The following is a 25352-nucleotide window of genomic DNA, read 5'->3' as shown; positions in this document are numbered from 1 at the left end:
TATAATACATTAACATGACATCTCGCCTATAGTTAGTGCTTAAAATTTTAAATATACTATTTAATGGTTTGTTCTTTTCAGTTATTGTATGCTGTGTGCTTTCCTCCATGTCATTAGTCTTTAAAACTTCAGTGGAGGTATGCTATTCCATCATGGTATACATAACCATATTTACATAAATGACGATTATATATGTGTACGCTATAGAGAGAGAGAGAGAGAGACTGTTCTCTGCCATTGAATATTTAGGTTGTTTTGGCTTTTTTTCCCCTCTTAAATAATCCTGGAGTGAGTATCTTTCTTTGTCAATAAAGGGTTGTTTCTTTTTGTTATAATTACCAGGAGTGATTTTTTTCCTCAAAGTATATGAGCATTTTAATGTTTTTTCACAATATTCCAAATAGTTCTCTAGGAAATTTATAGAACTGTATACCTCACTGTGTGTCTATTCTGTCACAACTTTGCCAGCCATGAATTTTAATTTCTCAAATCTTAGCCATCTGGATAAGCAAAAAAAAAAAAAGTTTTTAATATGTCTTAATAGTAAAGGGTTTTGTTTTTTTTCCCAGATGTTTATGGTACTTGAATGTTCCTATTTTCATATGGTCAACTGAGTTTTTTCTTTCCATCAAGAAAGCAACAATTCCAGTCAGTGTATTTGGAGGGTAAGGTTAAGCAGGGTGCGTCGTATCTTGCTTAACCTTGCCCTCCAAATACACTGACTGGATTTTTTTCTCTTTAGGAAATCTATTAATTGTTCTTCCTTTTCTCTTTACTTTGTAATACCACTTTAATGATACGTTTGAGTTTCTGTGGGGTCATATAATTCTAAATGTCATAGATACTAATTTTTATAAAAACTGCAGAGATTTTTTTTTCTTCAAGAGCAGAAATCCACTTTTATTTATTGACTTTTCGTTAGTTTAAATCCTTGAGGGGTACAGCATCACTCAGATTTTGTGTCCAATGGTCTCAGCAGGAAGATTGCTTTGAAATTTGGCACGAACCATGCCACTGTTTCCATGGGCCCAGATTACTCTGGCTTTGTTTAGTTTGCCGCCAGGAGTCTTTGTGTTGTTCTTTGTTTTATGTACATAAGCACATCTCTTGCCCAAAGAGAATTCTGTTTCACCTCATGCGTCAACATCTTCAATTTTAACAAGAGCTGTGTGTTTCCTTTGGTTCTGGAGACCCTGCTTTTAGCCAGCAGAAAAGGCCTTGGGCCACAGCCTTCCAGACATACTTCCTTTTAGAAGTCCTATTCCCAGCAGGCTGCAGTTATTTGCCCCCAAATTTCAGCAGCAGCTGCTTCACTCCAGAGATTTTATTAATGAAAACCTAGGCTATAACATAAACCTATGCTATAACAAACCTATGCTAATGAAAACCTAGGCTATAACATTAGAGATGATGTTAAAAATATGGAATTATAACTAGGTACTCTAACTCTATTACTGCACTAATATAATCCAAATATTCCTAAACCAAGCAGGAAATTAAAAGATTAGCACCACCCATTTTGCTGTGCTAATTAGTGCCAACATTAAACAACTCAAGCCAGTCATGACTGAGTTTTACTTATGTCTTCCCTACTACTGTGAGAGGTGGTCTCACTGTATTGCCCAAGCTGGTCTTGATCCTCTTGCCTCAAGCAATTCACACTGCTTGGCCTCCCAAAACTTTGGGATTACAGCCATGGGCCACGGTACCCAGTGGGAGCCACTTTTATATATAAAACGCAGCTGTTTTTATTGTTTTAGATAATGTATTGACAGGATAGCAGAATATCAACATCAATCTGATGCTGAGATTAAAAAGCACAGTGAAATAACTTGTTTTTCCTATTTATTAACCACACTTGCTTAGTATAATACGAGCAAAAAGTGTTTGCATAGGAATTAAAATTGTGTGTGTTACAAGATCACTCATAAACTCATTTAGAAAGCACCATTGTAGGCTGGGCACAGTGACTCATGCCTGTAACCTCAGCACTTTGGGAGCCTGAGGCAGGCAGATCGCTTGAGCTCAGGAGTTCAAGACCAGCCTGGACAACATGGTGAAACCCGTCTCTACCAAAAATACAAAAATTAGCTGGGCGTGGCAGCACATGCCTGTAATTCCAGCTACTTGTGTGGCTGAGGCAAGAGAGTCACTTGAACCCAGGAGGCAGAGACTGCAGTGAGCCATGAGCCGAAATGGCACCACTGCACTCCAGCCTAGGCAACAGAGTGAGACCCTTTCTCAGAAAAAAAAAGCACCAGTGTAACAAGGAGGATATTAAGTTCTATTATTCTGGGCTATATAGTCTCCCTTTTTTTTTTTTTTTTAACTAGTACTATTTTTATTATTGAACATTAATGTATTTTGTGATCTGGTATAGCAGCTCTTGATTTCTCTCGTTTTTACAAAATTGTTTTGGCTTTTTCCCACCTTTATTCTTGTACATTAATGTCTTATAGGGCTGTTGTGTGGATTTTCCATGTGAAACAACCCAATGCTCAGCCCATACTTAAGTATTCAGTAAACGTTTATTGTCTATGTTATTACTTTATGTGATGTTGCATTAAAAAACTCATTTTTGACTGGGTGCAGTGGCTTATGCCTGTAATCCCAGCACTTTGGGAGTCCAAGGCGGGTGTATCACCTGAGGTCTGGAGTTCAAGACCAGCTTGGCCAACATGGTGAAACCCCATCTCTACTAAAAATATAAAAAATTAGCCAGGCGTGGTGGCGCATGCTTGTAGTCCCAGCTACTTGGGTGGCTGAGGCAGGAGAATAGCTTGAACCCGGGAAGTGGAGATTGCAGTGAGCCAAGATCGTGCCATTGCACTCCAGCCTGGGTGACAAGAGCAAGACTCCATCTCAAAAAAAAAAAAAAAAAACCTCATTTTTAATGGCTACATGGGGGCTTCAGGAGAAATCTTCACAATTAGACCTGCTCAAAAATAAGAGTTTGCCTAGCATGATTAGACTTGGGCAGGCACATGCCAAATTGCCACATGGTCACGGTTAATTTCCATGTCTTATTTTCTGACCTCATTTTTTCTTATTTGCCCAGCTTTACCAGCCAGTCCTTTATTTCTTGCAAACCTTACTAGGCCCATCTGCCACCCCATTCCAAGGCCCTTGACCTCTTTGTGTTCTAATCTGATTCTTTTTTTTATTATTATTATTTTGAGATGGAGTCGCACTCTGTTTCCCAGGCTGGAGTGCAGTGGCGCGATCTCAGCTCACTACAAGCTCCACCACCCGGGTTCAAGTGATTCTCCTGCCTCAGCCTCCTGAGTAGCTGGGACTACAGGCATGTGCCACCACGTCCAGCTAATTTTTGTATTTTTAGTAGAGACTGGATTTCACTATGTTGGCCGGGCTGGTCTCGAACTCCTGACCTTGTGATCCGCTCGCCTCGACCTAATCTGATTCTTTTTATTCTCTGTTTATCTGACAAACATCAGAGCCACGAATAAACCATACTAACCCAAAACTTCTATCTACCCTGCTCTAGACTAATTGAACTCTGAACTCTTTTCTTTAACCAGGTTGTTGAATGCCTTTGGGGAAATTTACACTCCCCTAGGGGGATTGTTGGCTATAGAAATCTGTGGTCTTCAACCGCAAGTGGTCTCTTCACAATCTGCTAATTCATGTTCCAGATCAGCTTTTATCTTTTATTCACCAAGAGCAACTGTTTGAAACCTTTATTACTCTTTTGATATTCTCTTAATTCACTTTGAGCACTTAGGCTTGTAAAGAAAGCAGGTGACCCTTTATCTTGCCCCAAAACTTACAGGTAGTAATTTCATATGAGCTGTTCTCTCCTAACCAATTTTCTCCTTAAGGTCTGTATAGTATAAATTTTTCTTATACCCAGAGACCCTCACCGTACCAGATAAATATTCACTCTTAGCTTCTCCTTGTTGCCTCATTTTCCATAACTTTATAACTTGCTGCAGTTTTTTGTCTTCAAAAAACAAAAAAACTCAAACTTTTTTTGAGTGGGACTTACTGTCTTCACTTCTTTAACCCACATCTTGTTAACTCTTCATTATCTTAACATTCTGATGTCTGTCCTCACCATTTCCCTGAAATTGTTGATAAAGATCATCAGTGATTAACTGTTAGTGATCCGGATACACCTGGTTCTCCTGCAAAATACCTGTATCTTACAAAATATAGCTCTATGTATTGTAAGTCTTACCTAGTTAAATTATGCTAGCTCTAATGTTTAATTACTACTAATCTTTCTATTTTAGAATTTAGAAGGACTTTGAGCATGAAAGTTTGGCTGGCCCACATTTCTTAAACCTATCCAGGGGATTTTATATTTGACTGCTTCCTTTTCTCTATTAGCATTTCTTCAGTTAATGAGAGCAGACATATATCACTGAATAAGTTCAAAGACAATATTACCATTGATTATCTCATTGGTTTTATTAGTACATGTAAGGTTAAGACTTATTAATTATTCTCTTGAGATCTTAAGGTCTTTGTTTCATGAATTTCTTTCTTTATAGGTTGATTCCTGTGTTAGTGAATGGCATGAAGTACTCAGACATAGATATTATCCTACTTAAGGTAAGGAAGCTTTTTTGATGAATAGGGAACAAGATTTTTATATTGACTTAGTACATCTTTGGATTTGGCCAATAAAACATTCATTGAGAATAGATCTCCTGTAAATAGACTTCCTATTATCCGTAATAGGTTACAGAAGTTTAAAGATAGAAGCATAAGTTTAAGTAATGATAAATTCTTGCTTAATTTGGTACTAGATGGGGACATTGGTAGGGTTATTATTAATTTCCCCTTAATTACTTGGAGTTATTTTAAAAACATTCTTATATATGCTGCTCTGAATTTGATTCAGGTAACTTAGATTATACCAGCCAGTGGAGGCCATGTAGTTGGCTGAAAGGGCCGTATAACCTAACAGGTGTGTTAGGTCAGTCTATTCGCCCCTCCATAAGGAATATGTTCTGTACATGGGCGTGGTTCTTAATCACTCTGGAAGTATATTTCAGAATTCTGTGCATGACCCCATCTCTGGATATTCTGTTTCTCTTACTCATGTACATACTATTAGCCTATAATGAATGCCACCAAAAATTTCTCTTAAAAAAACAACAGGGTGATGTTGAAGAAGACGAAACGATTCCTGATAGTGAACAGGATATACGGCCACGTTTTCACCGATCGAGGACGGTCGCTCAGCAGCATGATGAAGATGGAATTGAAGAGGAAGATGATGATGATGATGAAATTGATGATGATGATACAATTTCTGACTGGAATCTAAGTAAGTCAGAAAGGGAAATGCACAGTTGCCTACTTTGATGATAACTTTATTGGGGTATAATTCATCTACTGTACAGTTTACTACCCATTAAAGTTTTTAGTATATTCAGAGAGCTGTTCAACCATTACCACAATCAGTTGTAGACTATGTTTTCATCACCCATACCCTTTAGCAGTAACTCCCTATTGTTCACTGGCTCTGGGCAACTACTAGTCAATATTCTGTCTCTGGGTTTGCCTATTCTAGACATTTCATGTAAATGGAGTCATACAATGCATTGTCCTTTGTGACCATCTTCTTTAACTTAGCATAAAGTTTTCACGGTTCATGTTGTAGCATTCACTTGTATTGTGAAATAATATTTCATTGTAATATGCCACATATTCTCCATTCATTGGTTGGTGGACATTTGTGTTTCTCTTTTTGTAGCTGTTGAGTTGTGATGCTATAAATACTCATGTATAATTTTTGTGTGTAGACTTTTTTTGTTTGTTTGTTTGTTTGTTTGTTTTGAGGCAGGGTCTCTGTCACCCAGGCTAGCATGATTATGCAGTGGCGCAGTCATGGCCCACCGCAGCCTTGACCTCCCTGGGCTCTGGTGATCCTCCCACCTCAGCTCCCCAAGTAGCTGGGACTACAGGTGCTCACCAATACACCTGGATGAATTTTTTTTTTTTTTTTTGGTAGAGACAGTTTTGCCATGTTGCCCAGGCTGGTCTTGAACTGTTGGGCTCAAGCGATCCACCCGCCTTGCCCTCCCAAAGTGCTAGGATTACAGGCGTAAGCCACTGTGTCTGGCCCAATGTGTATTCAGTTCTCTTGGGTAAACACTCAGGAGAAGGATTGTTGGGGTCATATGGTAACTGTATGTTTAACCTTTTGAGAAATAACCAGGATGTTTTCCAAAGTGACTGCACCATTCTGCTTTCCTAGCAGCATTGTCTGGAGGGTTCCAGTTTCTTCACATGCTCACTTGCTTTATTATCTCTTTATTATTATAGTCATTCTAGTGGATGTGAAGTGGTATTTTGTGGTTTTGGTTTGCATTTTCCTGGTGGACCTGCTCTTATTTTATCATTATTATATTCTTAAACTACCATTTCTCAAAAGGCTGTTTGTTTTAATACTGTAAGAACATTGCCACAAGCTTTTTTGGTTTTTCTAACATGAGTGTTTTCTGTCTGGTAATTTGCATGAAAATTGGCTATCATAGGTAATTCTAAAATAATATAAGTTGCTTTATTATATTCAAATTTATTATAAGTTGCTTTGTTATATTCAAAACTTATGAAATATGCTTTTTAAAATATGTTAATTTCCAACCTTAGCTGCAAATCATATCACCTGTGGAGCTAGCATTCTGGCCCACGCTTCCTAATTGGGGATGAACCTAAACACCTGTGTTCTGATTTTGCTTGCTTGTTTGCTGGATTTTAAACCTCTACTGCTCTAGTTCAGGGTTTCTCAGCCTTGGCACTATTGGCATTTTGGGCCACATAATTCTTTTTTTTTTTTTATACATGTGAATGCCACATCATGCATGTAATTCTTTGTTGCGGAGGCTGTCCTGCACGTTGTGGGATGTTAAGCAGCATCCCTGGCCTCTACCCAAAGATGCCAGCAGCACAAACACAGTTGTGACAACCATTATCTCCTGGGGGAACAAAATCAACCCCAGTTTAGAGCCACTACTCTAGTTCAAAGTGTTGGGATTTCTAATAACTATGATTAAAGCAGTTAAGAACAGACATTATCAGTCTGGGCTGTGTTCTTCATTTGGTTAGATAATGCTAATTTCTCTGTTGCCTCTTCAGTTTCCTGTAACTAACATTCTATTTAGAGTGCCTAATGTGCCAGGCACTAGGCCAAGGACTTTGCATGCATATCAAAGTCTGTTTAATCATAAGTAAGAATAAAGTCATATTTAAGATTTCCAACAACCTTGAATAGGCAAGAAAAACTGCAGAAAGAGAGATATACCCAAGGTTAGCATAGCTAGTACTGATAGCACATCTAGTACTGGGACCCAAGTCTCACTTGTTAAGACAACACATGGTGTTTACTACTATTACAAATTACTTCCCAGTGTATCCCTACTTTCAGATTAGGGGAGCAGGATGGCTCAAGATCATTACACAGAAAACTCTACTAAATAATATACATACATGGATGGGGGAACACTTCCTCTTCACATCCCATTCTTTGTATCCTTCCAAAAGCTTTTCTGTGCGTGCTTGGAAAAACATACAGGCATCTTTTTTAGAGGAGAAGCCAATTTTCTAAAAGTGAAATCAGATTATATGTACTCTGCTGCTTTCTTTCTGTATATCATATGCCTCATTCTTCCTCAGTACATACAGATTTAGATTTCCTTTTGTTGCATGTCAGTGTACTGTTTAGTTGTATGGCTCTACCATGTGGTATAACTAAGATCCTTATTGATGGGTAAGGTGTTAATTTCTGGCCAATGTAATGGTTTTGTTTTGGTTTGGTTTGGTTTGGTTTTTTTTTTTGAGGATTTTATTATTGTCTAGTAGTTTGTGATTAGCCATTTACTATGCCTAGTTCACGTTGGAAATTTCTGATATTTTCTTAGTCCATTTTGTGCTACTATAACAGGATACCCGAAGTTCAGAATGGAGGGGCTGCATCTGGTGAGAACCTCCTTGCAACATCATCTGATGACAGAAGGACACACTTAAGAGAGAGCTCAATTCACGCTTATAATAAGCCAACTCTCTTGATAACTAACCCACTCCTACAATAACGACATTAACCCATTTATGAAGGCAGAACCCTTAAGACCTAATCATCTCTTGATAGGCCCCACCTCCCATCTTCGTTGCTTTAGGGATTAGGTTTCTAATACATGAATTTCAGGAACACGTTCCTACCCATAACAGTTAAATGATATTTTTGTTGTTCTTTTCGATTTTGTTGCTCGTCTAAATTATTATGATAATAAAATCTGGGTTGATTTATAGTCCCATAGTTAATTCTTTGTAAAGAGTATTTTCTAGCATGCGTTATGTTTCATGTGCCAGTGACTTTTCTTCCAGTTTTTGTGTCTAAAGTCCAGCTAAGTAATTGTCTGTTTAATTCTAGATGATATACTGCTGGAAATGTTAAGTAGAGTTAATAATGTATGTTTTTTGCATGATTGTAACAGTGATTGTAATCATGATTGTAATATGAGTGTATCATATTGAATGGTTATGTTAGAAGCACTGAATTGAGTGGCACAGTATTTGTTTTACTGTATAGACAGAATTCTAGTATGACAGTTATGTACAGAATACAATGTGTTCACAATTAATTTGCCAAGTAAGTTCTTGTCATAAAAAATATTCATCTTAATAGAAAATGTTTTTGGCTGGGCATGGTGGCTCACACCTGTAATCCCAGCACTTTGGGAGGCTGAGGAGGGTGGATCACGAGGTCAGGAGTTTGAGACCATCCTGGCCAACATGGTGAAACCCCGTCTCTCCTAAAAATACAAAAATCAGCTGTTCGTGCTGGCACACACCTGTAATCCCAGCTACTCAGGAGGCTAAAGCGGGAGAATCACTTGAACCTGGGAGGCGGAGGTTGCAGTGAGCCAAGATCTCACCACTGCACTCCAGCCTGAGCGACAGAACAAGACTCCATCTCAAAAAAAAAAAAAACAAAATGTTTTCACGTGACAAACTACCTCCTATTCAATTGAATTCTTATTTTAAAACTCCGTATTAGAGATACGAATAAAATGTTACATATACAATAAATAATATATAAGTAATAAGAGGTTAATGTAATATTTTTGAATTAAATATTTCCTTAGGAAAATGTTCTGCTGCTGCCCTGGATGTTCTTGCAAATGTGTATCGTGATGAACTGCTGCCACATATTTTGCCCCTTTTGAAAGAATTACTTTTTCATCATGAATGGGTTGTTAAAGAATCAGGCATTTTGGTTTTAGGAGCAATTGCTGAAGGTAAGCCTAAGTCCAGTTTGAATTATGTAAGTTGGCTTCTTACTACTATTAGGTACTAATAAGGCTAGGCTACTTTAAGGAATTTCTATTTTGAACCAGATAGCTAGTATTAAACAGCCATAGGCCGTCTTTTAACCCCAGCTAGATATTTTGCAAAATGTTTTTGTTATAATAAAGGTAACAGAGGCCAGGCATGGTGGCTCACGCCTATAATCTCAGCACTTTGGGAGGCCTAGGCGGGTGGATTACCTGAGATGGGTTCAAGACCAGCCTGGTTAACATGGCGAAACCACGTCTGCTAAAAATACAAAAATTAGCTGGGCGTGGTGGCATGTGCCTGTAGTCCCAGCTACTTGGAAGGCTGAGGCAGGAGAATTGCTTGAACCTGGGAAGTGGTAGTTGCAGTGAGCTGAATTCGTGCGATTGCACTCCAGCCTGGGTGACAGAGCAAGACTCCATCTCAATAAAAAATAAAAACAAAAAAAATTAAGGGAACAGAATGAAAGGCTCTGATGTCTGAAGCATCCCCATTGCTTTAAAAAAAAAACCCTTGATTCTTTAGGTAAGTATAGGAAACACAATAAGGCAAGACTCTCATCATTCTCTATGAAGAGTTATTATTGATTTTGTCCTGGCAGTAAACATCTATTAGAAGAAATTGAAACACTGTAAGATGCTTGGGAGCAGGTAGCTCTAACTTCAGGGTTTTAAAAATAATTTTGGTATAGGTTATTGTAGTATGTGTATAGCAGTAGAAATATTCTGAATTTTTTCATAGATACGTGTTTTATTTTCATAATCAACCAAAATAATGTTAACTAAATTTTAGCATTTTGAAAGATTTATTTTTTTTCTAGGTTGCATGCAGGGCATGATTCCATACTTGCCTGAGCTTATTCCTCACCTTATTCAGTGCCTCTCTGATAAAAAGGCTCTTGTGCGTTCCATAACATGCTGGACTCTTAGCCGCTATGCACACTGGGTGGTCAGCCAGCCGCCAGACACGTACCTGAAGCCATTAATGACAGAATTGCTAAAGCGCATCCTGGATAGCAACAAGAGAGTACAAGAAGCTGCCTGCAGGTGGGACAGATTCATAACACAGTGTTCTTTGTGGTAGTGAAAAACTTAATTTTCAACCTTCTGATGGAGTGTTGGTGTTAAACCTATAATGAAGTGTTTCGTAATTGAAAATTTTCCAGTTATATCAGAAAGCTTAAGTTTTCTTTTTTCTTCTTGGTGAAGTGTTTTGCAGGATCTGTAGCTTTTGGGTTTGCATGTTAGCGTATTTTATACATTTTGTTTGGCCAGGAGAATTTTGTCATGTGGGTTTTACCTGATGATTTGGTAGATCTAAATGTGACAACATCGATCTTAGCTGTTTCTTCTTTGGCTCATTTTTCCCACTCAGTGGTTATTATAACAGAACTATCTTACACCCTAATTCCCTCAGACATCTGAACTAGTGATGGCAGGACTCCTACTCTTGAAGGAATAACAAAGTTTGAGCAGATTGACATCCTTAGACTACAAGTCAACCACCATAACTCAGAAAGTCCCACAGGGACCTGTGGTCTGTCACTTACCAGTTAAAGGTCTTTGAGTGCTTAGTAGTTCTGCTCTAGTAGCCATTCTATTGGTTGGTTTGGAGGCTGTCTCTTTATATCAAGCCAGCAGTTGCTTTTATTACTACAAATATTCCAGTTTCCTGCAACATACCTTTATATTTTAAAAGGGCCTTCTGCTTATGTTTATAGTTCTTAATTTTTCAAGTAGGTTTGCTTTTACCATTGACCTTGATAGTAGGAAAAAATAACTGAACAAAAAAAAGGAAAATTTTATTTTATTTTTTTTAGATGGAGTCTTGCTCTGTCGCCCAGGCTGGAGTGCAGTGGTGCGATCTTGGCTTACTGTAACCTCCGCCTCTCGGGTTCAAGCAATTCTCCTGCCTCTGCCTCCTGAGTAGCTGGGACTACAGGTGTGCGACACCATGCCCAGCTAATTTTTGTATTTTTAGTAGAGATGGGGTTTTGCCATGTTGGCCAGGCTGGTCTTGAACTCCTGACCTCAAGTGATCCACCCATCTTGGCCTCCCAAAGTGCTGGGATTGCAGGCGTGAGCCACCGCGCCTGGCAGGGATAGTAAATTTGAGTTTGACCTTAATCCATCTGAAGCAGTCATATCTGGAAGATATTAAGGGAGGGATGATATAGATTATGTTTGAGATCCTATAATTTATTCATTCAGTACCTGGGTTTTTTTTTTTTAGCTATTAATTGTTAAGCATATACTAAATGCTGAGTTTACATAAAGTCCCTGCCATCTTGAGACTTACAGGTTAGTAGGAAATACAAAGCAGCAACACAATTATCATTTATGGCAAGTGCTATGGAAGAAATCGGTAAATAATTCACAGTGCTGATGACCAGGGCTTTCATTAACAGATGGCTTAGACCATTTTAGGAAATTCCTGATTGGGTAAAACAGAACATAAACATTTTAGCAATTAAGAGTTAGATATATCTTACAGTCAATAACTATTCTTTTTTTTTTTTTTTTTTTTAACAGTGCCTTTGCTACCCTAGAAGAGGAGGCTTGTACAGAACTTGTTCCTTACCTTGCTTATATACTTGATACCCTGGTCTTTGCATTTAGTAAATACCAGCATAAGAACCTGCTCATTCTTTACGATGCCATAGGAACATTAGCAGATTCAGTAGGACATCATTTAAACAAACCAGTAAGTATCTGTTAAGAACTATTAGGGAAAATAATGTGTAGCATAGTTACAATTAATAGATTAGCATATATTTGGAAATTAAGATGTTTTGGGAGATGTGAATAGTTAGCGTTAGCTACTTTAAGAGTATAGATCTTACAAAGGCAGCAAGTATATCCCCTTTCATGTGGTATTCTTTAAGTATATACTTGGTGTGGAAACTACAGCAGCATTTCACATGAATGCTCTGATACTTTTTAGAATGACTAAAGCAAAGGGATAAAAAAGTTTTTATAATCTGGATATCTGCTTTTACTTAATTCCTAATGTTTTTGAATCTACCACTTCATAAACACTGTAGCTTTAGAGTACCATATCTAGACATCTTTGTTTTTTCAGCAGGTATGGGGAGTATACTGTATAAAACAAATAGAAATTGGGGTAGAAGGTTTAAAAATGCTAAATAGTAATGCAAAAGTGCCTTGTTTCCAGTAGTGTTAGTAGAAGAGGAGGATGGATTTGTCTAATGAGGATTTAAGTGATAGTAGAATTTTAATATAGCTCCACATACCCTGCTGAATAGACTTCTATATGATTGCTATATCCAAAGTCTTAAGAAATTGTTTTATTTTTAAGTTACACTTAAGATTTGGTACAGGGCAGTTTATAGGTTTGCTTTGCTGTTGGTTGTTTGGTTTGGCTTTTGTGGGGGTTTGTTTTCTGAATGTCTTTAGAGTCCGTGCCCCTGTTTACATGATCACTATGTTTAGTTGTTTTATGGATCATTCTTTAGTTTGACACTTAAATGATTTTAAGTTTGTTTTTCTACAAAAGCATCTGTGTAAGTTTACCTGTTGATTTAAAAATGTACTATATAGTAACAGCCATATTACACGTTACAGTTCCATGACTAAAAGGAATTTTTTTGTGTGTGACAAGGTCTCACTCTGTCACCTAGGCTAGAGTGCAGTGGTGTGATCACAGCTCATTGCAACCTCCACCTCCCGGGCTCAAGCGATCCTCCCATTTCAGCCTCCCCTGTAGCTGAGACCACAGGCGTGTACCACCATTCCTGGCCAACTTTTTGTAGAGATAGTTTTGCCATGTTGCCCAGGCTGGCCCAAACTCCTGGGTTCAAGTGATCTGCCTGCCTCAGCCTCTCAAAGTGCTGGAATTACAGGTGTGAGCCACCATGCCCAGCCCCAGAACTAAAAATATTCTGTAACTTAAAGAGAAAAACTTAGGGCTGGGCACAGTGGCTCACGCCTGTAATCCCAGCACTTTGGGAGGCTGAGGTGGGCAGATCAAAAGGTCAGGAGATCGACACCATCCTGGCTAACACGGTGAAACCCTGTCTCTACTAAAACTACAAAAAATTAGCCGGGTGTGGTGGCGGGTGCCTGTAGTCCCAGCTACTCGGGAGGCTGAGGCAGGAGAATGGCGTGGACCTGGGAGGCGGAGCTTGCAGTGAGCTGAGATCACGCCGCTGCACTCTAGCCTGGACGACAGAGCAAGACTCCGCCTCAAAAAAAAGAGAAAAACTTAGATCTTCCTTGATTGTGACTTTTTTAAGTAATAGATTTTGATTAGCTGTGTGTTTATTGATAGACTCTTTTTTTCAACAAGGATAAAAGATCAGTAGATCACTAGTTCTAGATCTAAAACTAGAACACGGTCATGTAAGTATAAAGGTAGGCAAAAGAAAGGAAAACTTTAAAAGGGACTGTGCAGAGTGAAGAATGACTCTTAAAATGCCTTTTGTAATGATTTTACACAATTGCTCAAAATGGATTTTAATTTTCAAAGACTCAAAATGGTCTTGTTGACATGTGATAGTGGAATTTTATATGTTTTTCATCATTGTAAATAGGAATATATTCAGATGCTAATGCCTCCACTGATCCAGAAATGGAACATGTTAAAGGATGAAGATAAAGATCTCTTCCCTTTACTTGAGGTATGCAGGGCTAGTAATATTTAATCTGTTGCCAAGAACACATGTTCAAATCCAAAATGGGTATATATGATAAGAAAAGTGTTAATAGATTTATATTCTGAAGTAGACGGAGGAAATTATATGATACATACTGTTCTCTAACCTGCTTTACTTAATTGATAATAAATTAGAGTTTTAAGTTCTCTTATGTTATCTACTCTCTATATAGAGTAGATAGCATACTACTCTATATAGTATAGAGTTAGATAACATACTGGGAGGATATATATACCAGGATATATATATATATCTTTTCACTCATACATATATGTTGAGTAGTGGGATTTGGTGCCAGTAAGGAGGTACTTATTTTCAAATTTGAAAATGTTTCCATGTGTACTTACTACTTTTTTTTTTTAACACCCCTTTCATTGCAAACTTTTATATGATGTTCTAGTAACTGAACACACTGTGAAATGTAGTCACTTAAACTTAGTTGAATTGACATTGATAGAACCAGTTCAGGCCCTTTCATTCTTGCTCCCTGTTATTTCACGGTTCACCATCTTCTACCGTGGATTGTTCTTAGCCAAAGAAGTTAAATTTTCTATGACCAAGAGCAATTCTGGGCCCAGCAAAACAAGAAGAATCATTATGGTTCATTTTTTGTATGCAGTCGTCCCTCAGTATCTGCAGGGGATTGTTTCCAGGACTCCCCTTGGATACAGAAATCCAGCGATGCTCAAGTCCCTTATATAAAATGGTGTGGTATTTGCATATGGCCTATGTACCTCCTCCCAATATACTTTAAATCATTTTAATTGTTTTTCTAAATACTTTTGATTCAAGATTGGTTGAATCCATAGATACAGAGGGCCAACTGTATATATATTACTTTCCGGCGGGATCTCAGAATGTGCCCAGTAAAGTCCATTCACAACATTGACCAGGATGGGAGCATGAAATGAATCTCTTCAATTTGAGGGAAAAATATGAACACATAATACTCAATCTGTCCTTGAAAGATAATGTTTCTTGTAGAAACGCTTCCTCTGAGTAAACCTGACCTGATTGGCTGGCAAACTAACAACAATGAATGGCTTCCAAAAGAGAGGATTGGGGTGGGGGGAGGGGAACCTGCTACTGTAGAAACTAGTAGAGCAAGCTCATAAATGATCAGGATCCTGTAGAGCGCAGTTTCAAGCATTCATCATAATCTTCAGTATACCCAGAAAGTTTAGCATGTGTACTTTATTCTTCCTAGTGCCTATCTTCAGTTGCCACAGCACTGCAGTCTGGCTTCCTTCCGTACTGTGAACCTGTGTATCAGCGTTGTGTAAACCTAGTACAGAAGACTCTTGCACAAGCCATGGTAATTTTTTTTAAAATGTCTTCCCCTTCTTGACATGGTGGACATTTTTCTAAAGATAGGTATAATGTATACAGACTTTTTAAGTAGTTAATTAAAAACAAACTTACAAAAAACATTGTGTCTAATTTCAGCTAAACAATGCTCAACCAGATCAATATGAAGCTCCAGATAAAGATTTTATGATAGTGGCTCTTGATTTACTGAGTGGCCTGGCTGAAGGACTTGGAGGCAACATTGAACAGCTGGTAGCCCGAAGTAACATCCTGACACTAATGTATCAGTGCATGCAGGTGAGACTTGAAAGGTGAAAATGAATTGAAGCCTGTTTCTCTGTGTCACATTGGGGTTAATTTCTTCTTATTTCTTGTAGGATAAAATGCCAGAAGTTCGACAGAGTTCTTTTGCCCTGTTAGGTGACCTCACAAAAGCTTGCTTTCAGCATGTTAAGCCTTGTATAGGTATGAATATTTTCTACTGCTATGAATATGGTTTTTTAAAGTTAACATTTACATCAGCTTTGTTTTTTTATTATTAAACTGAAATTGCATGGAATCCCAACATTTATAAATGTACACTTTATTGGTTAAAGTAAACTTGCTGTGATTGAAACAGGCAAGATGGCAGGAACCCCTAATATTTCCTTGAGCTTGCCGTCATCTCAGCTTTTTAGGTACTCCTGTGACTGGAGGAAAGCTTAGTAATATACTTTAGAGTAAAGGACATGCCCACCAGGGAAGCCTTGGTACCATGGACTAGTTAATAGATTCTTTTTTGAGTAGCCACCTTTTTGGTAGAGGTACACAGAAATAGTAATAATCAGGTTTTCTTCTCTAGCAAACCAGCATACTTTTTCAGATATTGCAGAAAACTTCCAACAAATGTCACTTTAACTGAGACTGGGCCTGGGGGCTCACACCTGTAATGCCAGCACTTTGGGAGGCCAAGGCAGGCAGATCACTTGAGGTCAGGAGTGCGAGGTTCGAGACTAGCATAGCATTTGCCTTGGCCTTCTGTGACAATGATAAGAAATTCCTTGAATGTTGTACCCGGAATTGTTCTTAAACCTATGGGTTATAAATGAGTTATGGAATTTTTTTCCCCCTTTTCTGCATCTCAGCATATTGGGTAACAATTGTTTTAATACAGCCGGGCACGGCGGCTCAGACCTGTAATGCCAGCACTTTGGAAGGCCAAGGCGGGCAGGTCACGAAGTCAGGAGATCAAGACCATCCTGGCTAACACGGTGAAACCCCGCTTCTACTAAAAATACAAAAACTTAGCCAGGTGTGGTGGCTTGTGCCTGTAGTTCTAGCTACTTGGGAAACTGAGGCAGGAAAATCGCTTGAACCCGGGAGGCAGAGTCTGCAGTGAGCTGATATTGTACCACTACACTCCAGCCTGGGCAACAGAGCAAGACTCTGTCTCAAAAAAAAAATTGTTTTAATACTTCATTTAAACCTTAATTTAAAATATTAATTGAATGTTTTGTCATCTGATATAATTGTGCTTTTGGATAACCATTTCTCAAAAAACTAACATAATTAACATTAATTATGATATATTAAGAACCATCAAGTTTAAACCTAACAGTGTAATGAATTCTTATGGGAAGCTTATCATTCTCATATTTACCATCTAATTTAGTTTTTTAGTTGAAACTTATATGAAAGGATTTAATTTTTTTATTATAAAGTGTTTAAGACGTACAAAAGTAGAAAAAATGTAACAAATCTCCTATCACCCAGCTTCAACTGTCCAATCATGTTTCCTATATACTGTTGTCAGTGGTGAGACACATAGATCTCAGATATTTTGGAGCAAATCTCAAACACAGCATTTGACGTCTTAATATTTTAGTACATACTATACTATCTCTTCTTACAATTGTTTTTTGTTAAAGAAACCATGTTTTTTATTCTAAAGAGTTTCCTTTACTGTGGATTTTACTGATTGCATCTTTGTTGTCTTTAACATGTTCCTCTGTCCGTTGTATTTACTGTAAATTGTTTGGATACAGAGACCGAGGTTTAATGAGATTTACGTTGTTTTGTTTTTAAGACTTTATAGATGGTATTGTGTACTTAGTGTACATAGTGTCTAGTTGTCCCTCCTTTTTTTTTTTAATGTTACCAATCTTGATGATTGTCTCAATTAGTGATTCTCAACTAGGGGCAATTTTGCCATTCGGGGAACATTTGCCAATGTCTGGAGACATTTTGTTTGATGCTGGAGAGGTGCCATTGATGTCTAGTGGGTAGAAGCAAAGGATGTTGCTAAACATCTTATAATACAGGAGACAGCTCCCCTTCCCCCCAACAAAAAAATGATCTGGCCCAAACTGTCAATATTGCTGAGATCAAGAAACCCTGGCTTACATCTCCTGATTTATTAGGAGTTTAAAAAATTATGATATTCTAATTCTTCATTTAATAATGAAGATACTTATATAGGGAGACATTTCCCATATCAATAAATTACTATCCTGAGGTAAAATCATATAGCAGAGGCAAGATAAATACTTGATTCTTTTTTTTATTTACCAATTTTCAAAATAATGAATTGATTCGTATCATCCTCCAAAGGTATCTTTGATGTTTCAGAGTTTTGTTTTTGTTTGATTGTTTTTAGTGCTAGTGTGACTTTATGATGTTCAAGCTGTTGTACTGCTTGCAGTGAGAACTTAAGTTGGCTCCCGAGTCCTTTCATTATGACAAGATAGTCCACTTATTTTGCACATTTCCTGCCTTTGCCTGTAATGTGACGTTTTCTGAGAGTCCATTTTTTTTTAGTGGAAAATGTTACTCAGAGACCACAATCAGAGCACAAGAGTGAAAGTTGCTTTAAAAGCCAAAATCATTGATTTTTTTTTTTTTAGTCTAATTACAAGAGATTACTCTGACCAACTCTTTTTAGTGGTATGTAAAATATACCCAAACTTGTATTTCCTGTTCCACATTATTTGAAAGTTCATTGGCCAGATACTGTTTTCTTCAGTTTCTTAAGATAAACGTTACCAACTCCTTTAAAAAATATTTTTAAATAAAGTTGCCTAGTTTATTTCCACCAATTTTAAAATTGATGTTGCAGTAATTTTTTTAATGGTGAAACTTGTTATTTCTTGCTTAGTTTTCTGTTTCCACCTAGTAGATTTCCTTTAAAGTACAATATACTGCTATTGAAAAGTTTACTACATAGTTTAAATTTTTTTTCTAGCTGATTTCATGCCAATATTGGGAACCAACCTAAATCCAGAATTCATTTCAGTCTGCAACAATGCCACATGGGCAATTGGAGAAATCTCCATTCAAATGGGTAAGATGTTTTTCCCTATTTAAAAGCATAAGGCCTGGCGCGGTGGCTCACGCCTGTAATCCCAGCACTTCGGGAGGCTGAGGCGGGCAGATCACCTGAGGTCAGGAGTTTGAGACCAGCCTGGTTGACATGGTGAAACCCCATCTCTACTAAAAATACAAAAATTAGCTGGCGTGGTAGCGGGTGCCTATAATCCCAACTATTTGGGAGGCTGAGTCAGGAGAATCACTTGAACCTGGGAGGCAGAGGTTTCAGTGAGCTGAGATTGCACCACTGCACTCCAGCCTGGTGACGGAGCGAAACTTTGTCTCAAAATAAATAAATAAAATATAAATTTTTAGGTGCCTTGATATTTTTGTAATTGCTTTAATTTTAATTATTTGTATTTCTATATTTATATGACATGTCAGAGTTAATACGGGAAGCAAAATATTTCACATTGATATTTTAACGTTCAATTTTTTCTTTTTTGTTTTTTTCTTTTTGGGATGATCTCTAGGTATAGAGATGCAGCCTTATATTCCTATGGTGTTGCACCAGCTTGTAGAAATCATTAACAGACCCAACACACCAAAGACGTTGTTAGAGAATACAGGTACCATATGACTGAACTGTTTCAGTGAAGAGAAAATTTGTTGCCTTCTAATTTTAATATGCGTAGAGAAACCAAAGCAAAACTAGCTTTTAAAATCGAGCTTATTTTGTATTTAATTGCTATTTCGGATTTTCAGTAATGAAATAGACTGTTGCAGCTACATTCTATAACCAGTTTTCAGTGGTTATATATTCAGTGGTATAACCAGAAAAACACTTTTTTCCCCTATTCCAGTGTTTTAATACTTCCTGCAATGGATCCCAGCAAAGATAACTATTGAACCACCTGAATTTTGCTTTTAAATTAATTCGGAGAGTAACTGGGAGCTGGGAAGTAATTTTTTTTTTTAATCTGTCCAAATGTAGTCAAAAAGATTCAGTGGCAAATTGGTTAACAGTGGCATTTGTAGTTTGTATTTCATCATATAATTTTCTTCGAATTGGGAATTTAGGCAGTATGTTATGGGATTTTTTTTTTAATTTTTTTTTTTTTTTTAGGAAGCTTGTTTCTCTTTTGCATTTATAGAGAGCATGTTTATATTAAAGAGTACCTTCCATACTATAGAACACATTTGTGGGTGGATTCGGTCCTTTTCTTTCTACCCTCCCTGATTGCTGCTAACAATCCAGAAAGACAGAAATTTTGTTTTCATTCAGGCACATTCCTTTCTTTACATACTAAGATGATTCCCATAATTTATTTATAATTCAATGAGTATTCTACCAAAATACTAGACAAAGATTAAAATAAGGTTTTCCAAATAAGAAAGTTACTTTTCAAAGGCATTTTTATTTGATATTTTTAAATTATAGAAAGTTCATTTTATTCTAATGCTATTAAAATTGATAATGTTTATTGGTATGGAAGGAAATCTTTTAATTATGAAGCAGTTATCTGGCTGTTTGGCTGTATGGGTACTGTTTATTTCACAAAGTGAATTAGATTTTCTTGCTGAAAAGTACAAAAATCTATGTATAGGATGGGTTATGAAATCTTGTTAGGATTTTATCTTTTCAGAATGCAGTACCTATACATGACATTCAGATTTGAAACACTTGCCATTATAAAATTATTGTTGAACCTAAAGAAACTTCTATTTATTTTTAAATGTGAATGCTTAACTGCAAATAAATGTTGAGTGTAATGTATATGAAAGTTTCTTGTGGGATATCAGCTGGTGAATTTGTTACATAGTTTGTTTAACAAATTGGCTTTATTTATAAGATTATATTTTAAGTATGATTATATCCTACATAAATAAATAAGTCGTAATGCCCTAAAGTTGATGGATTAAATTGATATTATTGAGAAACACACTTGGGATTCATTAGATTACCTCTTATCACAAGTGGCTGCATAAAGTATTGTTTTCTTTATTTCTTACCCAAAAAAGTGGGTTTTTTTAATTATTAAAATCATTGTCAATGGCTAATATCTAGATTTTAGCAGCTTTTAATTACCATTATCTCAATATTTCATAAAGCCAATTCCTTAGTCTGCCGTTAATTTGCTTTTTTCCGATTAGTATATCCTGCACTGAACTTTTTCAATGGACCATCATCTGCTTTATCGCATGTTTCATTGGATTGTTCATACTTGCCTGTTTAATGAGAATGTTGCATAGTTTGTGTCTTTTGAACATAGGTTTTCTTTCTCTTGCTTCATATGAATCTGCTGGATTTTAGTATTATCTGTGTAGTTTGCTTCAAGTAATCCTTAAACATTTTTCTTTACCCCCCACCCTTTTTTTATGAAAGGTTAACCTGTAAGTTTTTGAGAGAACACCATTAAAGTACTTCATGGTTTGTTTTCTGTTTGTATTTTTTCCTGTTGTGTATGAATGTATTTACATGTACGTACCTTTGAATTGCAGAATGCAGTTCCGAGTTGCACTTATTTTAGCTCTTTGTAAGTTTAAAGACTTCCTCAATTTTTATGGTGAATATATGTTTGCCCACTTCAAAATTGTAAAAAAAAATAGTGTGTAATTAGTATAATGCATTATCTATTTTGTGCTATACCTTTAATAGCAGAAACAGAATATTTATTTTTTCCTGTGGTCCACATATCATATGTCATTGCAGTGGACTGTAAATTTCCTTTATTAGAATTTTATTTCAAACATGGCTTAAAGTTGGTGGACTGTTACCTGAGTTATCAGAGGTTTGACAACATGAGATTTGACATTGTAGCATAGCAATATTCTAATCCATTCATTCAATGAGTACCATGAGACTTAAAATCTGACAGTTGATTTTGATGTAAGGTAACAAATTTCCACTGGTTGGTTTGGCAAATGTTAATCAAAGAAAAAATTTTTGAAACTACCAAAAATTTGGTTTAAATTCCCTAGATAATTTCCAAGGAATGGAAATCACTTTCACCTGTATTAGTTTGAGATGCTTGAGAAATATAATCACATTTACTGATATTTTCTCATGAAAAAAACTATAGATTTTATTATTAAATTCTGAAATTTTGGCTGGCTTTTGAATGAAGGTTCTCTAAATTTGTCCATTTAACTGCTCATCTTATTAACAGAATGATACCTTGACACTCGATTGAGCGAGAAAAGCAATTTCATCATGGTTTTTGGTGTTCTCTCAATCTTTAGATTTTTTTAATTCCTTTTGTTTTTCTTTTTCCAAGAGTATGCCATATATGTTGCTGCCCCTTATTTTAGGGGGTGGTAATAAACAGCACTGGTGAAATCTTATGTTTATTATCATACACAAATTCTGTTGGTTTCTGTTTCTGAGTTATTTGTTGTTTTTTCTTTATTTTTTCTCCTTCCCCCTCATTTGCTCATGTCTTGGTTGGCGTTTGGTGGTGTATAACCGTGATTGCGTTACCTTAGCAATAACAATTGGTCGTCTTGGTTACGTTTGTCCTCAAGAGGTGGCCCCCATGCTACAGCAGTTTATAAGACCCTGGTGTGTATTATTCAATCTTTTTTTTTAATTCATTTTTCTTCACTCTTTCTTTCTCTATCTCACTTTTAGATATATTTTCAGTTGGTTACAAAAATCACAATCCTTTATCATTGCCAACCATGTGACTAATCTTGTCCTATCAGGTTTGTGAGGTTTTTCAATAGCATCGTCATGTATATTTATTTTATGTTGTGGCTAACGACTAATTGATGCATGGGATAAGATTGTCACATGCTTGCTGTGTTAAAAAAGCTTGATTATACATAAAAAGCATTTAAATATCCACCAGAAAAATAAAGATGCATGCAAATTCTATAAATTTAGGTTTTTGCATTACGTTTCTTTTTTAGAATTAATTTGGAAACTTGGATTGCATTAAGAAATACATGTTTAAATTTGTTATGTATAAAAATATTATTTGCTTGTTAATGTAAAAGTTAAACATCTACACCATAAGCTATATAGTAATAGTTTATATTGTGGCACTATATCCTATGTTTTGCTTCTTTCAATTGATAATCTTTCAATTCAAATCATTTTAGTAGTGTTTAATGGAATACAAGTCATGAGTACAATTTTAAAAGTTAATTTGGTAATTTGTTCTTCTTGGCTCAGGCTCATTAATAGTTTAAATGGGAGATTCAAATTAGTTATCTACTTTATAAATGCAATTTATTAAGAAAATGTGGATTTCACTGTTTCTACTGTATTGAGATAAGATGGGCCCAACAAACAGGAAGTATGAGTAAACGAAACTAAAGCTTTCCGAAAAACTCTTTTAATATAATCATTATCTATACTGTGGTGCTTATTCCATTAAATACTGTCCATTAGTATTGTCATTGAATCTGCTTGTTACTTAAATGCTAAACTCAATTCTGTAATTCAATAGGTGCACCTCTCTGAGAAACATAAGAGACAATGAGGAAAAGGATTCAGCATTCCGTGGAATTTGTACCATGATCAGTGTGAATCCCAGTGGCGTAATCCAAGTAAGGTGTTCACAAAGATTTGTTTTTAATGTCTAATTAATAAAATTTTAAAGGAAGAAACATTCTAATACTTTAATTATAAAAAGTTAACTATTTTCAAAGATATCAAAATACAGTTAAACCTTTAAAATGTATATTTCTTAATATCTTGAAATTGTAATGCCTTTTTTTTTTCCTAAATTTTTTTTGTCATGAAATGAGATAGTAACAGCAGATTGGGACAACAAGGTTATATTCTTGTCTTGAATCAGGCTATGGCTTCTTTCATCCAAATTTCAGACCTCATTTATTTACTTTGTCCCTGCCTCCCATCCCTGGATATCAGTTTGTGGATATCTACAGTTAATAGAGTGACCAAATAGTAGGAATACTGTCGCTCTATTCTGAATAAAATACTTTGAATCAGATTTAGAAATAATGAATAAAATACAAATCAGCCATTGAAATTGCTCTAATTTTGAGAGCTTATGATTTATTCATCTTTACTTTGTTTTCCAAGTTCAAGTTATATGTAGACATTTTAATTATTCGGCAGTAGTATTGAACATGAGTCCAGTTAAGCATCTGGATCCAACTGCCAATTTTCTAGACACACAAAACAAAAACATGTTGAATTACACCATGTATATTCAGTGAACAAAATGCTAACTGTGGGACTCTAGGTTAAATACCTGGATTCTTCAGCAGACACGTTTAAGGAAAAGAAAGCATGGAAGGAATCCTGTAGACAAGAGACCCAAGATACATCAAATCAATTGAAAAATGTAGTTGAGGCCGAGGCGGGCAGATCACGAGGTCAGGAGTTCGAGACCAGCCTGGTCAACATGGTGAAACCCCATCTCTACTTCAGATAAAAAATTAGCCAGGCTTGGTGGCAGGTGCCTGTAATCCCAGCTCTCGGGAGGTTGAGGCAGGAGAATTGCTTGAACCCGGGAGGCAGAGGTTGCAATGAGCCGAGATCGCGCTATGGCACTCCAGTCTGGGGGACAAGAGCGAGACTTCATCTGGAAAAAAAAAAAATGTAGTTGAGGGAGGGAAGCAAAGAACTAAATTTTGGTTTCCAGGAATGCACACAAGAGTTATAAAACTGCCCCAAAAAAATGCTTTTATAGCAATAACTTTCTCACATTTCTTAATTTTCAAGAAAATTGAAACTTTCCACTCCGAGAGGAGTGTTTTGAACATTTTTAAATTGTGACCTTTTGATGTTTCCTAGCTCGTATTGTGGTTTTTCTTAACTCGGTTTTAGAAACGTTAATTCTGTTTTATAAAATTCAAATTGATATAGGTGATAGACGTTGAAAAACCTACAAGTTAGAATTAGAAAATAACTTCTGACTGATTTCACGCTCATAAAATATTCATAACTTGCTGTTAGAACAAGCCAGTGCCATCTTGAGAGGTTTCTAGTTACAAAATAAGCTTTTGACATTTTCTGGGTTTTTTTTTTTTTTTTTAATACTTAAGAACTTTGTGTGATCTCAAATGTGTGTTAGAGGTATCTGATATGACATGTACCATCTTTTTCAAAAGTATCTTCCGACCAAGATTTTATTTCTTTCTTTTTGAATTAATGTTTTAAGATGATAAAAGTAGCACATGTATGATCATAAAATTGTTACCAACTTAAGAGTTGGTAGAAATTTCTGTTTTATAACTTTTATTCACATACCTTATTTTGGATATGGTTAAAATAAAATGTCATAGGTTTATTTACATTTAAATTTTTAAATCACAAATTCTAGGTATCTGTGCATTTAAATTTTTAACATCAGATCTGGTATTTGGAAGACATAATTTGAATAAATTGTGTTAAGCAAATCTTATTTGCTTAAATAAACATACACACACTGTAGTATTACCAAATTTTTTGAAATTAGTGAAGTCTTCTGAATATAATAGTAAAATTTATAGTTGACATGTCAGAAAATCAGCAATATGTTGAATGCTGTTTGTTGAACTGTTAATGTTTCAGTATGATAGGCAAGATTGAGAATATTTTAATGAAATGCTTAAAGCATATTATTATCTTGTTCTTGTAGTCAGAATAGCCTGATTATCTTTTAAGTAATTGTCCAAAAGTTGGGTTTTTTGTTCTTGTTTGGATTGGGTATTTGTAATTACATAATTAGTTTTTCTTCAATTTTTTGGTTGTTTCAACTAAGTTTTGTCTGAAAATGGACCTTGAAATTACTAATTTCTCTATTTCAAATCAAGATCATTT

At 36.1% G+C, this 25352-nt stretch overlaps 1 protein-coding gene and 1 pseudogene across 5 annotated transcripts in view; one reads left to right on the top strand and one right to left on the bottom strand.

Annotated features, from left to right (window-relative positions):
- The window catches only part of TNPO1 (transportin 1), a 106575-nt gene that overhangs the window by 70161 nt on the left and 11062 nt on the right, over positions 1-25352 (top strand). For 3 of the 5 annotated variants that reach the window (XM_003810483.5, XM_003810484.6, XM_008962837.4), the window contains exons 10-22: positions 4515-4575; positions 5128-5296; positions 9117-9269; positions 10127-10352; positions 11838-12009; positions 13859-13945; positions 15189-15296; positions 15428-15586; positions 15667-15754; positions 18510-18608; positions 19108-19203; positions 22061-22136; positions 23029-23128. In XM_003810483.5, the coding sequence (XP_003810531.1) occupies positions 4515-4575; positions 5128-5296; positions 9117-9269; positions 10127-10352; positions 11838-12009; positions 13859-13945; positions 15189-15296; positions 15428-15586; positions 15667-15754; positions 18510-18608; positions 19108-19203; positions 22061-22136; positions 23029-23128 (1594 nt within the window). Of the gene's footprint in view, positions 1-4514; positions 4576-5127; positions 5297-9116; positions 9270-10126; positions 10353-11837; positions 12010-13858; positions 13946-15188; positions 15297-15427; positions 15587-15666; positions 15755-18509; positions 18609-19107; positions 19204-22060; positions 22137-22205; positions 22280-23028; positions 23129-25352 lie in introns of those variants that run through there. The other 2 variants (XM_034959965.3, XR_004671518.3) reach the window with 2 other exon arrangements.
- LOC106634770 (large ribosomal subunit protein eL33-like) lies at positions 924-1377 on the bottom strand (annotated as a pseudogene).

The sequence above is a fragment of the Pan paniscus genome, chromosome 4 (assembly GCF_029289425.2).
Source record: "Pan paniscus chromosome 4, NHGRI_mPanPan1-v2.0_pri, whole genome shotgun sequence".
NCBI classification, from domain to species: Eukaryota; Metazoa; Chordata; class Mammalia; order Primates; family Hominidae; genus Pan; species Pan paniscus.
The sequence above is the reverse complement of the archived record's forward strand: the minus strand, read 5'-3'. Positions and strand labels throughout refer to the sequence as shown.